This window comes from Cercospora beticola, chromosome 7 (assembly GCF_033473495.1).
Source record: "Cercospora beticola chromosome 7, complete sequence".
Classification (NCBI taxonomy): Eukaryota; Fungi; Ascomycota; class Dothideomycetes; order Mycosphaerellales; family Mycosphaerellaceae; genus Cercospora; species Cercospora beticola.
This window is the reverse complement of record NC_088941.1, coordinates 509,118-522,606: the sequence shown is the minus strand read 5'-3', so window position 1 is coordinate 522,606 and position 13,489 is coordinate 509,118. Positions and strand designations below refer to the sequence as shown.

Here is a 13,489-nt window from a genome sequence, read left to right as displayed (position 1 = left end):
TGTTGCGACCCCCGAACAAAAAGATTGTTGTTGTCGCGAAATGAGTAGATGTCTTGAAGTATTGATAACTGTCAGAATTATGAACTTCTCACTGGAATTTTGTGCCACTTCTCAAGATGCGACTATTCCTTTGTAGCCAGCAAAGCCTCCCACGTCCTCCTTCAAGATTTCGGGCAACTCATCCTCCAAATACGAAGCTTTCCAGTCTTTCTCCTTTGGCTCCCATCCCAGCGCTCTCAATCTATTCGCTCGACTACGACTATTCAATCCAATCACCGCACCAGTAAAACCCGCAAATGCATCATCCCACTTATCCTTCGTCAATTCCTTCGGCTCTGGATCCTTGAGTTTACCAGCTTTGTGGAGACCTTCTCCGATGGCTTTGGCGACTTCGTACCACGAAGGTTCATTATCTCCTGTGGTTTCGCAGAAATAGTAAGGATTCTCGAGGGTTTGAGCTGCGGAAACTTTTTCGAGATGGTGCAGGAGAACGATGTAAGCGCGGGCTAGATCGAGGACATGGATGTTGGATTCTACCCCAAGACCTTTGCCGACATGTGCTGCGTAACCGTGTTTGAGAGCGAAGCGGGTCAGGATGGGAATTTGGATTGTTAGGCGGCCGTGGGCGGGGTTGACTGGGAGGGTTGTTAGAAGGTATTATTTGAGTGGTGAGGCTGTTCTGAGTGAGGTGGGTGCCTTACAGCCGTAGATGAGAGGCGGGATCATGATTGCGATTTTTGCTTTGTCGCCTAGTTCTTTCTGAGCTTTTACGATGGCGAGGTCGATTTCTCGGTGTGGTGCTGTGTCGGGCACGGAGTCGATTTCACTTCTGACGTCGTCGTGGTAGATTTCATCGCTCTTGTATGCATTGAGTGCTCCATCGTCGAGAACGCTGGTGCCAGAGGTGTGGATGAAGATGGCTGGCAGTCCTTTGGCAGTACGCTGCTTGATACCATCGAGCACAGCTTCGACACTTGGGAGATGATCTGCGGTTGCGGTATGAATTGTGATGTCGTGTTTGGCACTTTCTTCGGCGATCTTGTCCTTGTCGTTCAGATCACCTTGCACGACTTTGGCACCAGACTTTGCAATTTGGTCGCCATGTTCTTTGCGGCGGACGAGGCCAGTCACTTGGTATCCTTCGTTGATGAGAAGGTCAAGGACATTCCAGCCCTGCAAAGTGTCAGCCTCACGAGATGTATCAATGGACGTGGAATTGTGCTCACAATGAAGCCAGGTCCCACGATGAAGACAGATTTTCCTGTTGATGCCATTGTGATTATCGCACGATGTTGCTCCCTGCTTGGTGTAGGTTAAGCTATGGAGGCACGCGAGCTGATATACAAACCCATGCTTTGTAATATGGGGCAGATGAGGTGTTCCTACAGTAGTGGGGCACAGATGGTGTCACCGAGGGGTCGGCGCCGGGTAGTAGTGAGGCCATGTTGCAGCTGTATGTCAACCAAAATGCTGCGGAGGTAGAAAAGTACATATGGGTTGCTTCCAAAGCTCGCAGCCCTTTGGACATTCAGCGTCACGATCAGGTCCAGCAAATTGGGAACGATCTCATCAAATCGGTCGTGCTCGAGTAAAAGTTTCATGCTTTCTTTCTCAGCTCGCGGACATGCTCTTGAATCACCATACATCATCATCGAGCCCGCAGTCTCGGTGCGTAACGATCCGACGATTGCCAATTCGCATACTGCGGAAAGAGCCCGCCAGGAACTGGGGGACAACGTTCTCGGCTCAAGAATCCTCCAGGCTTTTTTGTATTGATATGATTAGACGCGATGAATGCTTCGCGTTAATCTTGTCTCAGACTCGCAACAGTGTCGGGTAGTCGCGTTTAAGGCCTCAAGTGTTGTGTTGAGCAATTGGCGAGAGTGAGAGATACTACCTCCTAAGCTGTGTAGCGAGGCGACCAAGGTGAAGCTCAGGAGCAGCCTGGCGGGCATGTACAAAAGTACAGTAGGCAGGAGGAGATTTTGAGCTTGGGTGTACCTCGTGACTGCTATTGTCACAATCGTAGGAGTGTCGACTGTTGCTTGAGTGTTGTTGTCTCGGTGTTGTCATCTCATCTCAGGAGCGACCAGCGGGTTGAGCATCAGCCACACTTGCAGTGTGGCTGCTCGAGATCATCACTCCTACTTTCACGCTCCTCTCTGGAACCATTGGACGCGTCCGACAATATCTCGCGGCCGGAATTGCATCTCATGATATAGCCGATAATCATTTGCGCGCGACCGGTCAAGCTTTCCCACAGCAACAATGTCAGACGATCCCTTTCAAGAAGCTCAGGCAGACATCCTCGCCTTGCTCCAACAAACGAGGCCACTGCTGCAATCCTATTTGCGCATTCGATCCACAGCATCTTCTCCATCTGCTCCAGAACTAGTCGAGGCTAGAGATGAGCTCGAGGGCACGCTCACAGACCTTTCCACCGATCTACAGGACTTGGTCGACTCCGTGAGAGCAGTAGAGGGCGATCCATACAAGTATGGCCTCGATGTGCCCGAAGTCCAGCGACGACGGAAGCTGGTAGAAGATGTGGGACGCGAGGTAGAGGATATGCGCAAGCAGTTGAATCAGACTGTCAGTGCTGCGGACAATTTGGCGCATCCAGACTCCTTTGGCAATGCAGACGGGGACGACGACGATGACTACGGAGCTTGGGAAGAGCAGCGACAGATGGAGATAATGCATGAGCAAGACGAGGCACTGGATGGCGTCTTTCAGACTGTCGGCAATCTTAGAATGCAGGCTGATACGATGGGACGCGAACTGGAGGAGCAGGCCGAACTGCTTGAGGATACTGAGAACATCACAGACCGAGTGGCAGGCAAGCTGGGGACTGGCATGAAGAAAATACGATATGTCATTGAGAAGAACGAGGGTAAGTCGTGCTCAAGTGTTGGACCAGTACACGAGTGTACAAAGCTGACAAGGTGGTAGATCGCTGGTCTGGTTGCTGCATATCGATGCTCATCGTGGTCCTCATCATCCTACTTATACTGGTCATCGTTGTTTGAGAAAGCAGAACACGAACGAAGGACCACGACATGGCCATGCTTGCCCACATATCGCATGTAACTTGCAACCTCAGGCAGGAGTGTGGCGCATGCGACTGGCCCACCTCGACTTCAGAGAGCTCCCCAAGTATCTCACCAGCAAGGACCACAGAACAAAATGCAGGGAGACAGTAAGTATCGCATGAAGACTCTTCTCCTGGACTGATAGCTGACGATATAGACGCACATCCTCTGCTGCAGCAGACGGCGCTCAGCGTGAACCCGTTCATCCACTTGCCGAAAGCACCAACCCTCCCACACAACTATGCTTCGCTGCCGAGTACGCTTCCGCCTTCCATGCTCAATTCACCGGCAGTCGCTTCGAATCCAGAATTACCGGCATACGTGACATCATCAACAGGTTTCGCAGCACACCCGAAGACGATCATTGCACAGAACAGGTCATTGCTGGAGCAGATCGAGAAGCAGCGCACAGATGCAGAGCAAGAAGTCCGGGCATGGGAACAGAAGATCAAAGATCGAGAACTAGCTGAGAAGAGGAAGAAGGCTCCCGGCTATCTGGACACTGAGCAATATATCCTGCAGCCTGAGAAGTCGACAGCACGGTCGCCTGCGGCAGCTAATGTCAACCTCATGGATGAACCTACCCAGTATGCGAAGCAAGACAAGCAAGTCGACGACCTGGGAGACGCGATGGATCGTGCTTTTGGTAGGAGCGAGCTTGGCTGAATTCGCTCGCACGCGTGGTCTATTGTCACCAGAGGACTCGATCACGTTGAAAACCCACCGTCGAGGGTCAACTGTACTCGAAAACGCGTGATACCCTTGAAGAAATGATTTGTCTCATGCGGATATTCTTCGAGATGACTTGTACGTCGTGAATCGTTCACATGAACAGAGGGACAGGATTATATGGTGGTGATCTAGCCCCCCAAACCTTCTTCTCCATTCAATTGTCGAAGCATTGGCAGTTAACAAAAGATGAACTTCTTCACGACTCGTTTAGCTCCATCCAACAAGGGCTTGAAGATGAGTGAGAGAGAGTATCAAACAAGAGACCCACCTCGGCCACCACCCGAAAATGTTTTACAACTCTTCCAGCGCCTGCACCACGTTGAAGGCGACACTATCAGGGTCTATGCCTCTGAAGACGATGCTGAGCCGATCTTTGTGCAGGAAGGTCTGCTTCGGCTCGTCTTCCGTGGCTCGTTGTGGTTCAAGTTTACCATAGCACAGATGGATCTCAAATCGACTTCCAGATTGGTCCTCTACACGCAACAGGATGTGCTCGCAATGTTCCTCTTTTGGGTCTTCCATGCTCGAGTCCCAGGTTTGCATGAGGTGGGCCAATATCCTAGCATTCCTAGTCAGGACGACGAGGATGACTACCAGACACTGCTTGTGCGAACCTGGGTTTTCGCAGATTCCGTCGAGCTTCCAGGCCTCCAAAATGCGCTGATGACCAAGTTGTTCGACGCCTTCGACAATCCGGCCAAGGACATTACAGCAGAGACTCTTCAGATATGTCTACTAGCGTCCGAAGCTGGCACCAAGATGCGATGGGCACTGTTGCAGTACTTTCTATGGTGCGAAGACCACAGTGAGCGGGACGACTGTGAACTTCAACATCACGCGCGACTGCAACCGTACATCGATGTTGAAGGTGTCAAGGAGATCGAAGCGGATCTCGAAGATGCGAGAACTGTACGCCGCGTCCTCGATGCCCACCAGCGCAAGAAGCGCCCTGTCGCGAAGTCGTTCCTCGTGTTCGACCCACTGGCGTCAACGCGTGCTTGAGAGCATGTGACCTGGACCAGACTTTGCGGCGACACTATTCACCACATCTAACACAAAAGCAGCAAACACTTTCCTTGTTTATCTTAAGCCAACTCGACTGCTGAGACAATTTCATTTGCATCAACACACCTCTGGCGACATCAAAAACACCAGAAAAACATGGAAACAATAAGCCCAAAGACGCTCGAGCGCCTCTTCCGCACACGATCGCTATCCTCAGACACTCTGCACTCCCTTCTGACGCCGACGGTTCATGAGGGCGAAGATGGTGTCAGCTGTGATACAACGCAGCTCGTCACATCTCCTCAGACGACTGAAACTTCTCTCGAACTCCTTCGCCGACTGCGCGCCCCTGATGCTGAGCTCATCCGAGTGCAATGCACTAGAGATGTCAGCGAGCGACCTCTCCTGATTTCCAGATCTCTTCTCGAACACGCCTCACCACTTTTCGTCACCAAGCTCAGATACCACGACACACTCGTACTCGACACGAACGTGTTTGTCTACGCCATCTTCATCTATTGGCTGTACCATGAACGTGTACCAGAGCCAGGAGACTTCAATGGCGACTGGAGCAAGCCTTTGACAGAGCACGAGAGAGGAGAGTTCCAAGTATTGTTGGTCTCGAGTTGGACTTTCGCAGAGCAGTGGCATGTGCCTCGCCTGCAGAATGCTATTATAGACGCTCTCTTTGACACTTTCACCACTGGAGAAACAGTCGCGCCAGATGTCATGGAAAGTTGTTTGAAAATTTCGAGAAAGGAAAGTGCAATGAGATTTGCTTTGATGTTCTACATGCTTTGGTCGGACAATATCAAGCAGCAACAGGATACTGGATCGTCCGAAGAAGGAATGAAGCTACTGGTTGATACTGTGGACATTGGAGAAGTTGCAGGTTTCGATGACGATTTCATGTTGGCTACGGAGGTTCTTGTTTGGAGGGAGCGAGAGGCTCTTGCGTTGGGCGAGTTTGTTGATGGCGAGATGCCGAAGGCGGAGAAGTTCTACGTTCCGGTGGAGTGATGCGGGTTTCCGGGTGCTGTCTTCTGCCATGTTTCTTCCGGTGTGATCAGTTCGAGCCTGTTGTATGCTTGCATGTCAAAAGTTTAGTTCATGCTTGGGTATCTCTGTATCTGAACTTCTAAAAAGCACCACTCTCTCCTAACGCCACAATACATGCATCACTCAGTGCTGACTCCATTCAACTGCCGGTCTGTTCCCCTCGCCTATGTCTGCCGCCCCCGAGCTCATCGCACGCTGCTCATTTGAACTCATTCGGCCAGCACTTCTCCTTCGTCCAAGCATCGCTATGCGTGCTGGCATGCTGCTCGAGGATCTTCAAGTTCGTGTTGTCCTAATACGATGCAGTCAGGTATTTGCTCGCTACTCCCAACGCGCAACCGCGTGCAAAGGAAGGATAGAGAGCCTCACGAGTTCCTTGCGGCAGTACGCGCAAATTGACTTAGGCTTGGCGGCTTTGACCGGCGTGCCGTTCTTGTGAACTGGCACGCGAGTTCCTGCGGCTTCGGCTTTCTTCTGTTCGCGGTGCACGCGGTCTTTCTTGGTGATAGGCATGGTCGATGACTTGCTGTTGGTTTTCTGGGTGTTCTTTTGTGGTGATTGGTGGTTGTTGATTTGGTTGGTGGGTCAGCAAGGGGACAAAGCTTCTCAAGTGCGGACGTGAAGTGAGAGAGGGAAGTTTTCAGAAGTGACAGAAGTCTTGGCGAAAGATTTTGGGACTTTGCGAGTTGAAGGTGAATTGCGACTTCCAGTCACGGACTTCATGTGAAGGGCGAGTGTACACGACAACTTCGTTCATTGTTCAATTCATGGGAGACTTTATGTGACAAGCTATACACGGGACCGAACTCGATAGAAAGATCAGCAAAGATCAGCAAAGATGGACGAAGCCATCGGGCCAGAAAAGCCGCTGCCACATTGCAACGACTCTGCGAGCACTGAAGAATACGTCGAATCTTTGCTGGATTTTGTCGGCTCTGACGAGCTGCTGCGGACTCTATGCGGCGGTGTACACATCCTGGACTTCTTCACCAGCGAGCCTTCACTCTACGACAAGATTCTGCCTCAGGAGTGGCGAGATTTCTTCGTTCATCACGATGCATTGCGAATTGTCGATTTGCTCCTCCGAGATGATTTGTCACTATTTGACGAAGACTCCAGTGTTGAGAATACTACGTGTGCCGAACCAGCGCCCCCAGCCAGCTTGCTGAAATTCATCAAAAGAGTCAGAAATCATCTCCTGCTTCGGGATTTAGGTGGGTCTCAATGCTCGCGCAATAGACAGGTCAAGCAGGTGCAGAAGCTTTCACGGAATGCATCAGTGGGCATGAACGTGAAAAAGGTCCACGAGGTTGGCTTATTCGCTTCATATCTTGACACTCTTACCACGTCTATCAGCGACGCTACTAACAAACCCATCACTCACCTCGTGGACTTCGGATCTGGCCAAAACTACCTAGGCCGTGCTCTGGCTAGTGAGCCATACAACAGAAACATTGTTGCCATCGAGAGCAGGCAAGAAAATGCTGAACGCGCGAAAGAATTCGATGTCTTGGCCAAACTGGCAATTAAGCAAAAGATCATGCGGGATAAGAAGGCTTTTAGGATAAATGGCTTCGATCCAGTATCGGCTACGAACACTCTAGTTGCCAATGCTGATCTTCCAACACCGCCTCCTGAGCACAACTCTGGACTTATTCCACGGGCACCGGAAGTCGAAATGGCAGCAGCTGGAAAGGGCAAGATCCAATATGTCGAGCATCGAATCGCTGATGGTAACCTCAAAGATGTCATTGATCGCATACCTGAGGCTACTGCTGACAAGAATGTTATGGTGATGTCTCTGCACTCCTGCGGCAACCTTGTACATCATGGGCTGCGATCTTTGCTGATCAACAACGAAGTTCGATGCGTGGCAATGGTAGGATGTTGCTACAATCTTGTTACAGAAAGGCTCGGACCTGCTACATACAAGCTACCACAACTCCGTCCTACAACATTCGATCACCCTCGGCTGGAAAAGACTGGTGAAGCCAATGATCCTCACGGCTTTCCGATGTCTAAGAGATATTGTGACTATTACGATAGCACGAACCCGAGCAACGAAGACAAAGGAGTGCGGCTGAACATCACATCTCGCATGATGGCTGTTCAGGCACCTTCCAATTGGGGACCTTCCGATAGCGAGAATTTCTTTACTCGCCACTTCTACAGGGCGCTATTGCAACGCATCTTCCTAGATCGCGGTATTGTTGGCCCGCCCACTCCGAACTGTGTTGGAGGAGTGTCACCTGCAGGGCACAGCAGCGGAGGCACTCCCATTGTCATTGGCAGCCTTCGCAAAGGCTGCTACGAGAACTTCACAACGTATGTTCGCGGCGCCTTGGCAAAGTTGACACAGGACGAGGTCCATGGCGCTCTATTCCGGGAGAAGATGGGAGACATCACAGATGAAGAAATCGACAGATACGCAACGGAGTGGAAGGAAGGCAAGAAGAAGCTCAGTATCATGTGGAGTCTGATGGCATTTTCTGCGGGTGTGATTGAAGCTGCGATTGTGGTCGACAGGTGGCTATGGTTGAAAGAGCAGGATGAAGTGAAGGAAGCTTGGGTGGAGCCAGTCTTTGACTATAAGTTCAGTCCGAGAAATCTGGTCGTGGTCGGGATCAAGAGATGATCAAGTATCTGGCCAGTGTCTGCTCAGCTGGTGCCTAGTCTCCAAGAATGGCATCGCCTAGGGCGTGACACAGCTGCCAAACACGATGACCAATGCTAGGCCGTGATCTGGATCGTGGCCGGGAGCTTGGAGTATCCCGAAGACGCCTTCCAGTACCATATTGCCGGACAAAGGCGTCTTGTTCAGCTTCACGATACTCCTCATCCGAATCGCTGCTTTGCGATGGCGCCCTCGTTGGAGCTCGCCGGGCGTCCTGCGGCCGTGGTCGTTCGGAATTCCTCGCCGAACTCCTCACGCTTCGCGGTCTAGACGCAACGCTCAGCGATCTTACTCGCCTTGGCGACTCAATGATGGACTCTGCTGGTCTGCGACTCCGCTCACTTATCAACGGCTCATCATCTACGTCAACAATTTCGCCACGGCTGGGGATGTCGATTGCGATATCACGTTGTCGCCGCCTCCGATGCAAAGATTCCCTGCGTTGCCTGGACATGTGCGTTCGGCCTTGCGCTTGCTGCAAAGAGTATCTCCTGCTCGGAGTGACTATATTTGTCCGGTATGAATCGCTGCTTGAGCTGGAGTCAGTCCTTTCCCGAACCTGCCAGCTGCGGTGATGATGAAGTGGTCGAGCTCGATCTCTGCGCTGAACGAAAGTCACATATTCGTCAATTCCGTGAGATCTCGGTCGTGCTGGTGGCGAATATGCTCTGCTACTGCGGACAAAGGGTGTTGGCGATCGACGATGCCAGTCCATCTCCACCTGCAGTCGTCGCGTCCGCTCTGTACGATCATTACGCCAGCCACGATCATTTGCATTCAGCAGTCGGACACCCATGCGAATATCATTTTCCGATTCCCTTCTATTCGCGTAGCGTTGTCGAAGAGCCGGTCTTGTCCTCGACGCTTCGTACTCATGGTGGTGAGATTCAGGTCGGCCATGATCGATGGCGCCGCGTCGATGTGGGCTGTCCGCACGGAAGCGCTGTTCATCTCGATGTGTTCGCCAGGCAGCTTGCTCCCGTATATGTCCAGCAAGATCTCTCGCATAATGTCGACCGTGTTCTCGAAGCTCGTCCTGCCGTCGTCGTCGCTCGAACTCCCGTCTTTCCTGTCGATCGAGCGCCCGAGGGACAGCCCATCTTGCAAAATCTTCGTGCTCCACATCAGAGTCGCTTGCGGTCTCATCGTCTGCAAGCATGACTTCATCAGAATACAAGGCTTCTCGGTCGCCGACCTGACCATATCTGGGGCAGCCATCTCGTCGTCGATCCCAATGGTTGCTCAACTCTCTGGCCCGCTCACCACACAGGTAACAGAACTGCTCCCCACAGATGCAGGTGATGTGGTTACAGCCATCGGCCAGTTGAACCCTCTGTCCGCAGTCTGGGCAGCTCTGATACTCCTTACCTCGAGTGAGACCCTCAAACGCCGCATCAAGGTCTTGCTGCGCAGCAGCGTGGTTTTCTGCGGAAGGTTGGCAGTGGTGGGGAATACGAAGCTCTGATCGATCTTCATGAATTGGAGGAAAGCATGCCGAACATCGCAAGCAAGTATAGAGCCCGCATTGTGAACACAGCTTACACACCGGTTCTGTGCTCGAACGCCTACCGAGGAAAGCGCCGCATGCATCTTCGCCTCTGAAGTGGCTACAGTAGACTCTCTCCGGTACTGGACATCTCTGCTCGCGATATCGTTCATCGAGTCGACGTAGAGTGTTATTGTCAAGTACATGCCGGAAGTCCCAATGGTTCAGCGTCTGTCGACCCCATCGCGGTGGCCAAGAGGTGTTGTTTGAGAGCGCGAGTTCGAAGAAGTGCCGGAGACAGGGTGCACAGACTTGGCTGCCGTCAATATACTGAGGTCGACATAGCAGTTCAGAGGCGCATACTGCGCAGGTCCATGTCGGCGTGGAACTGCTTGAAGCAACTGGTCGACTATCAGCTGCGCGGGCAAAGCGTATCGATGCAGTATCAGTCATGGATGATAAAGTGTTTGTCGTGATACTGTAGGTGTAAGGTATTCCGGCAAAGAGCAAACAGGCAAGAGATATAGGCGAGATCTTAAGCAATGTGGTCACTTTGGTGAAGAGTGTCAGTGGTCTTAGTAGAATACCATGATGAAACGCACTGTCTCTCGAACACATATTGACTAATTCCACTCAATTACCAGTCGTGAACCTATAGCTCGGCACACAGGCGCCACACCGAGTTGAGAAAAATTTGCTTCATGCACTTGAGGGAGGTATCCATATTGCACTCGAGAACGCACCGACACGTGAGCTTCAGTGCCAAGGTTCCATGGAGCAGTAATGTCTCGCTGACCAGATGCTTTGTGCCCACGATACGACAGCCTCCGTACAGGCAGCGGTGTCACGCTGAGCAAGACATGTATTGTGCACGCTCTGTCGAGACAGTTCCAGCCTGCTCAACGGAATCTCGCTAGAGACATCATGATCACAGTATCAAAGAACGTCTCTCACTCATATGCTGAAATAGGCAGAATAGCAAACATAAGGTACAAGATATGTATAAGAAGATCCAACCTCAGTTGCCACCGTGGATAGGAGACCAAAACAAACTAAAACGAGAAGAGAGCACCATCATACAAACAAAAAACAACGCAGTCAAGCCATGCCTCGGACAGTAAGCAGTCGGATAGAAGATCTGATATCTTCACGCACGGCTGAACTCTACACTCTTGAGATCATCTCTTTCACTGACTGGTGTCGTGATCACACCAGTCTGCGCGGCAAGTTACCATTCGAATCGACACCCTGGTATTGCAATGGGCATTGCGTTATTCACAACGCTCACTTCTGTCCGACTTGCAAGCTTTTCTTGGGTCGCTATGCAGATCAACAAATACGGCTTTCAAGCCCTCCTTCAGACATGATTCCCATCGCTGATACTTGGGGACATTTTCGCAGAACTTGGGCTAGCGAGTATGGCAGTGACAGGCAAAACAGGCATGAGCGCAGGAGCTCCCATGCGGCTGGATCTCAAGATGGAAGTCCGAGAAGAATCAGTGTTGCAGTCTGGTGCGATCCAAGAATTTCGGCAAGCCCTTTGATTGCTGCAGATGAGCTTTACATCTTTACAAAGACATCCCAACGCGTCAAACTCGTCGACAAATCTCGTGGGGTTACTAGCTTTCTTCGACTCCCGGACATGTCGGTGGCAGACGTCATTGAACGCTTACTGCGCGACCAGAACATTCAGGAGCTGCGTCTCGGCTGGAAGGACGGAAAGAATAGGGTGGACCGGCGAGTCTTGCGCAGCTCGACACAAAGCATTTTCGAGGAGATGGGAAAAGGTCACCATGGACGGGGTGGAAGAAGGATCGTGCTTGGGCAATCGGTGGAGAAATGGCTCGAGATAGGAGATGTGTAACAGCGACAGCAGGGAAGGTGCTAGTGGCACGCATTTGCTCGAGCGGTGTTCGCATCCTCAGCGATTGATTCGAGACTCAAGACATGGCCGAATGGGTGTTTGGCACTTAGGGCGGAGGAAGACAAGGTGCAGCGCTGCTGTGACAACTGGGAAGCCTTCATTGCAATTGATCATGCGGCGAGAATAGAGCTGCACAATGTCTTGTTGAAGGGTTCCTCGTCGAAGAGTTGCTGATCCGTCCTGTTAGCAGGGAAGTGTAGTTTTAGCTTGTGTTCGAATGGCGCTCCTGATACTGGATCGCATGAAGGCCAGCTCTGTAATCATAATCGCATCGTGCAGTTCTTGGTAGCTTATCGCCTCGGTGGACGAGTGTCGTGTTTACAGGCTGTAAGTGAAGCTTGGAAGGCAGAAGTCAGAAGCAAGTTGGAAAGGGTCCAGACTAGCGTGCACGTGCCCACGAATAGAGTTTCTGTCGCGAAACGCGTTGTCCCCTGTGTTTCGTCTCGTTCAAGGCCACCGCGATCCGACCTACTCTGCATCTGCAAACCCCTCATCGACAAACACCACACAACCACCCCTTCCCATTACCGAATATCAAGACGAACCAAAATGCAGTCCCTGCGATTCCAGATTCCTCGCGCTGCGCGCGCATTCTCGACGACACCCGCCCGACCTCTTGCGAAGATGCAGCTCATTGGCCGTTTGGCTGATGTTCCAGAACTCGTTCCTACTTCGACTGGTCGCGAAATTGTAAAATATGCAATCGGCGTCAGCGAGGGCCCAAGAGATGAGAATGGACAACGCGGAGTTAGCTGGTTCAAGGTTGCGAGCTTTCAAGATGGTCCTCAGAGAGACCTGTTGCTCAGCCTGCCTAAAGGGTAAGAGAACCCGCCATTGTGAGCGTTCACTGGCGAATGCGCAACTCCCCGTTCGTGCGAAGAGATGGAAGCACATTGGAGCATGAGCAGCAGGACAATGCGCTGGACGATGTCGAGCTCGCTCGTTCTGTTGGCCGTTCAATTCGGCTAGGAAGACATGACATTCCACGAGCGGAACATTGAGCGGACGCACAATCGCGGATTTTCGAGGTGTCCATGATCTCAACTCAAACACTTTGCTAACACATTCCTCAGAAGCCACATCTACGTTGAGGCAGAGGCTCGCATGAACACTTACGACACCGAGGCCGGCAAGCGCACATCACTGAACCTTTTGCAACGTAAGTCCACCAATAATGACCACGGAACGTCCACTCATGTCTGCGACCAGGCAACTTCGAACTCCTTCAGAGGCCAAAGAACACCGAGGACGCCAATGCTGCCGAACAGACCTCGTAAAAGGTCTGTGTAACACAGGCCTAAGGCGTTGCGGAATCTCTGTACGAATGCTCGTGCACTGGTTCCCCCTGTGCGACTATGTGATGTGAAGGCGATGGAGGCCAGGTGCCTCTTTTGAACGACATGTATAATACCCCAAGACTGTTGATGTGAGCGAGGCGTTGGCGCAGTGACCTCGTGGTCGGCAGATATGACCTTTGTGGATGGCGGCCAGAAGCCCAGCTTGTTTTCATTTGTGCA

General features: G+C 51.8%; 9 protein-coding genes across 9 annotated transcripts; 6 read left to right on the top strand and 3 right to left on the bottom strand.

Moving 5' to 3' along the window:
• Positions 1-111: 111 nt before the first annotated feature.
• RHO25_010469 (uncharacterized protein) lies at positions 112-1,274 on the bottom strand (the record flags this gene model as incomplete). Its single annotated transcript, XM_023602621.2, has 3 exons — positions 112-635; positions 702-1,173; positions 1,227-1,274. The coding sequence occupies 3 exons, from the start codon at positions 1,272-1,274 to the stop codon at positions 112-114; spliced, it is 1,044 nt and encodes a 347-aa protein (XP_023451135.1).
• A 994-nt stretch (positions 1,275-2,268) lies between these two features.
• On the top strand, positions 2,269-3,029 carry RHO25_010468 (uncharacterized protein; the record flags this gene model as incomplete). The annotated part of the gene is made up of 2 exons (XM_023602622.2): positions 2,269-2,893; positions 2,953-3,029. The coding sequence occupies 2 exons, from the start codon at positions 2,269-2,271 to the stop codon at positions 3,027-3,029; spliced, it is 702 nt and encodes a 233-aa protein (XP_023450612.1).
• Positions 3,030-3,186: 157 nt separating this feature from the next.
• Positions 3,187-3,758, top strand: RHO25_010467 (uncharacterized protein; the record flags this gene model as incomplete). The annotated part of the gene is made up of 2 exons (XM_023602623.2): positions 3,187-3,199; positions 3,250-3,758. The coding sequence occupies 2 exons, from the start codon at positions 3,187-3,189 to the stop codon at positions 3,756-3,758; spliced, it is 522 nt and encodes a 173-aa protein (XP_023451526.1).
• A 252-nt stretch (positions 3,759-4,010) lies between these two features.
• RHO25_010466 (uncharacterized protein) lies at positions 4,011-4,826 on the top strand (the record flags this gene model as incomplete). Its single annotated transcript, XM_023602624.2, has 1 exon — positions 4,011-4,826. One exon carries the CDS (start codon positions 4,011-4,013, stop codon positions 4,824-4,826), a length of 816 nt encoding a protein of 271 aa, XP_023451160.1.
• Positions 4,827-4,985: 159 nt separating this feature from the next.
• Positions 4,986-5,849, top strand: RHO25_010465 (uncharacterized protein; the record flags this gene model as incomplete). Its single annotated transcript, XM_023602625.2, has 1 exon — positions 4,986-5,849. One exon carries the CDS (start codon positions 4,986-4,988, stop codon positions 5,847-5,849), a length of 864 nt encoding a protein of 287 aa, XP_023451521.1.
• A 238-nt stretch (positions 5,850-6,087) lies between these two features.
• RHO25_010464 (uncharacterized protein) lies at positions 6,088-6,401 on the bottom strand (the record flags this gene model as incomplete). The annotated part of the gene is made up of 2 exons (XM_023602626.2): positions 6,088-6,180; positions 6,258-6,401. The coding sequence occupies 2 exons, from the start codon at positions 6,399-6,401 to the stop codon at positions 6,088-6,090; spliced, it is 237 nt and encodes a 78-aa protein (XP_023451527.1).
• Positions 6,402-6,726: 325 nt separating this feature from the next.
• Positions 6,727-8,523, top strand: RHO25_010463 (uncharacterized protein; the record flags this gene model as incomplete). The annotated part of the gene is made up of 1 exon (XM_023602627.2): positions 6,727-8,523. The coding sequence occupies one exon, from the start codon at positions 6,727-6,729 to the stop codon at positions 8,521-8,523; it is 1,797 nt and encodes a 598-aa protein (XP_023451447.1).
• Positions 8,524-9,339: 816 nt separating this feature from the next.
• Positions 9,340-9,708, bottom strand: RHO25_010462 (uncharacterized protein; the record flags this gene model as incomplete). The annotated part of the gene is made up of 1 exon (XM_023602628.2): positions 9,340-9,708. The coding sequence occupies one exon, from the start codon at positions 9,706-9,708 to the stop codon at positions 9,340-9,342; it is 369 nt and encodes a 122-aa protein (XP_023451445.2).
• Positions 9,709-12,521: 2,813 nt separating this feature from the next.
• RHO25_010461 (uncharacterized protein) lies at positions 12,522-13,249 on the top strand (the record flags this gene model as incomplete). Its single annotated transcript, XM_023602629.2, has 3 exons — positions 12,522-12,790; positions 13,046-13,131; positions 13,182-13,249. 3 exons carry the CDS (start codon positions 12,522-12,524, stop codon positions 13,247-13,249), a joined length of 423 nt encoding a protein of 140 aa, XP_023451446.1.
• Positions 13,250-13,489: the final 240 nt, after the last annotated feature.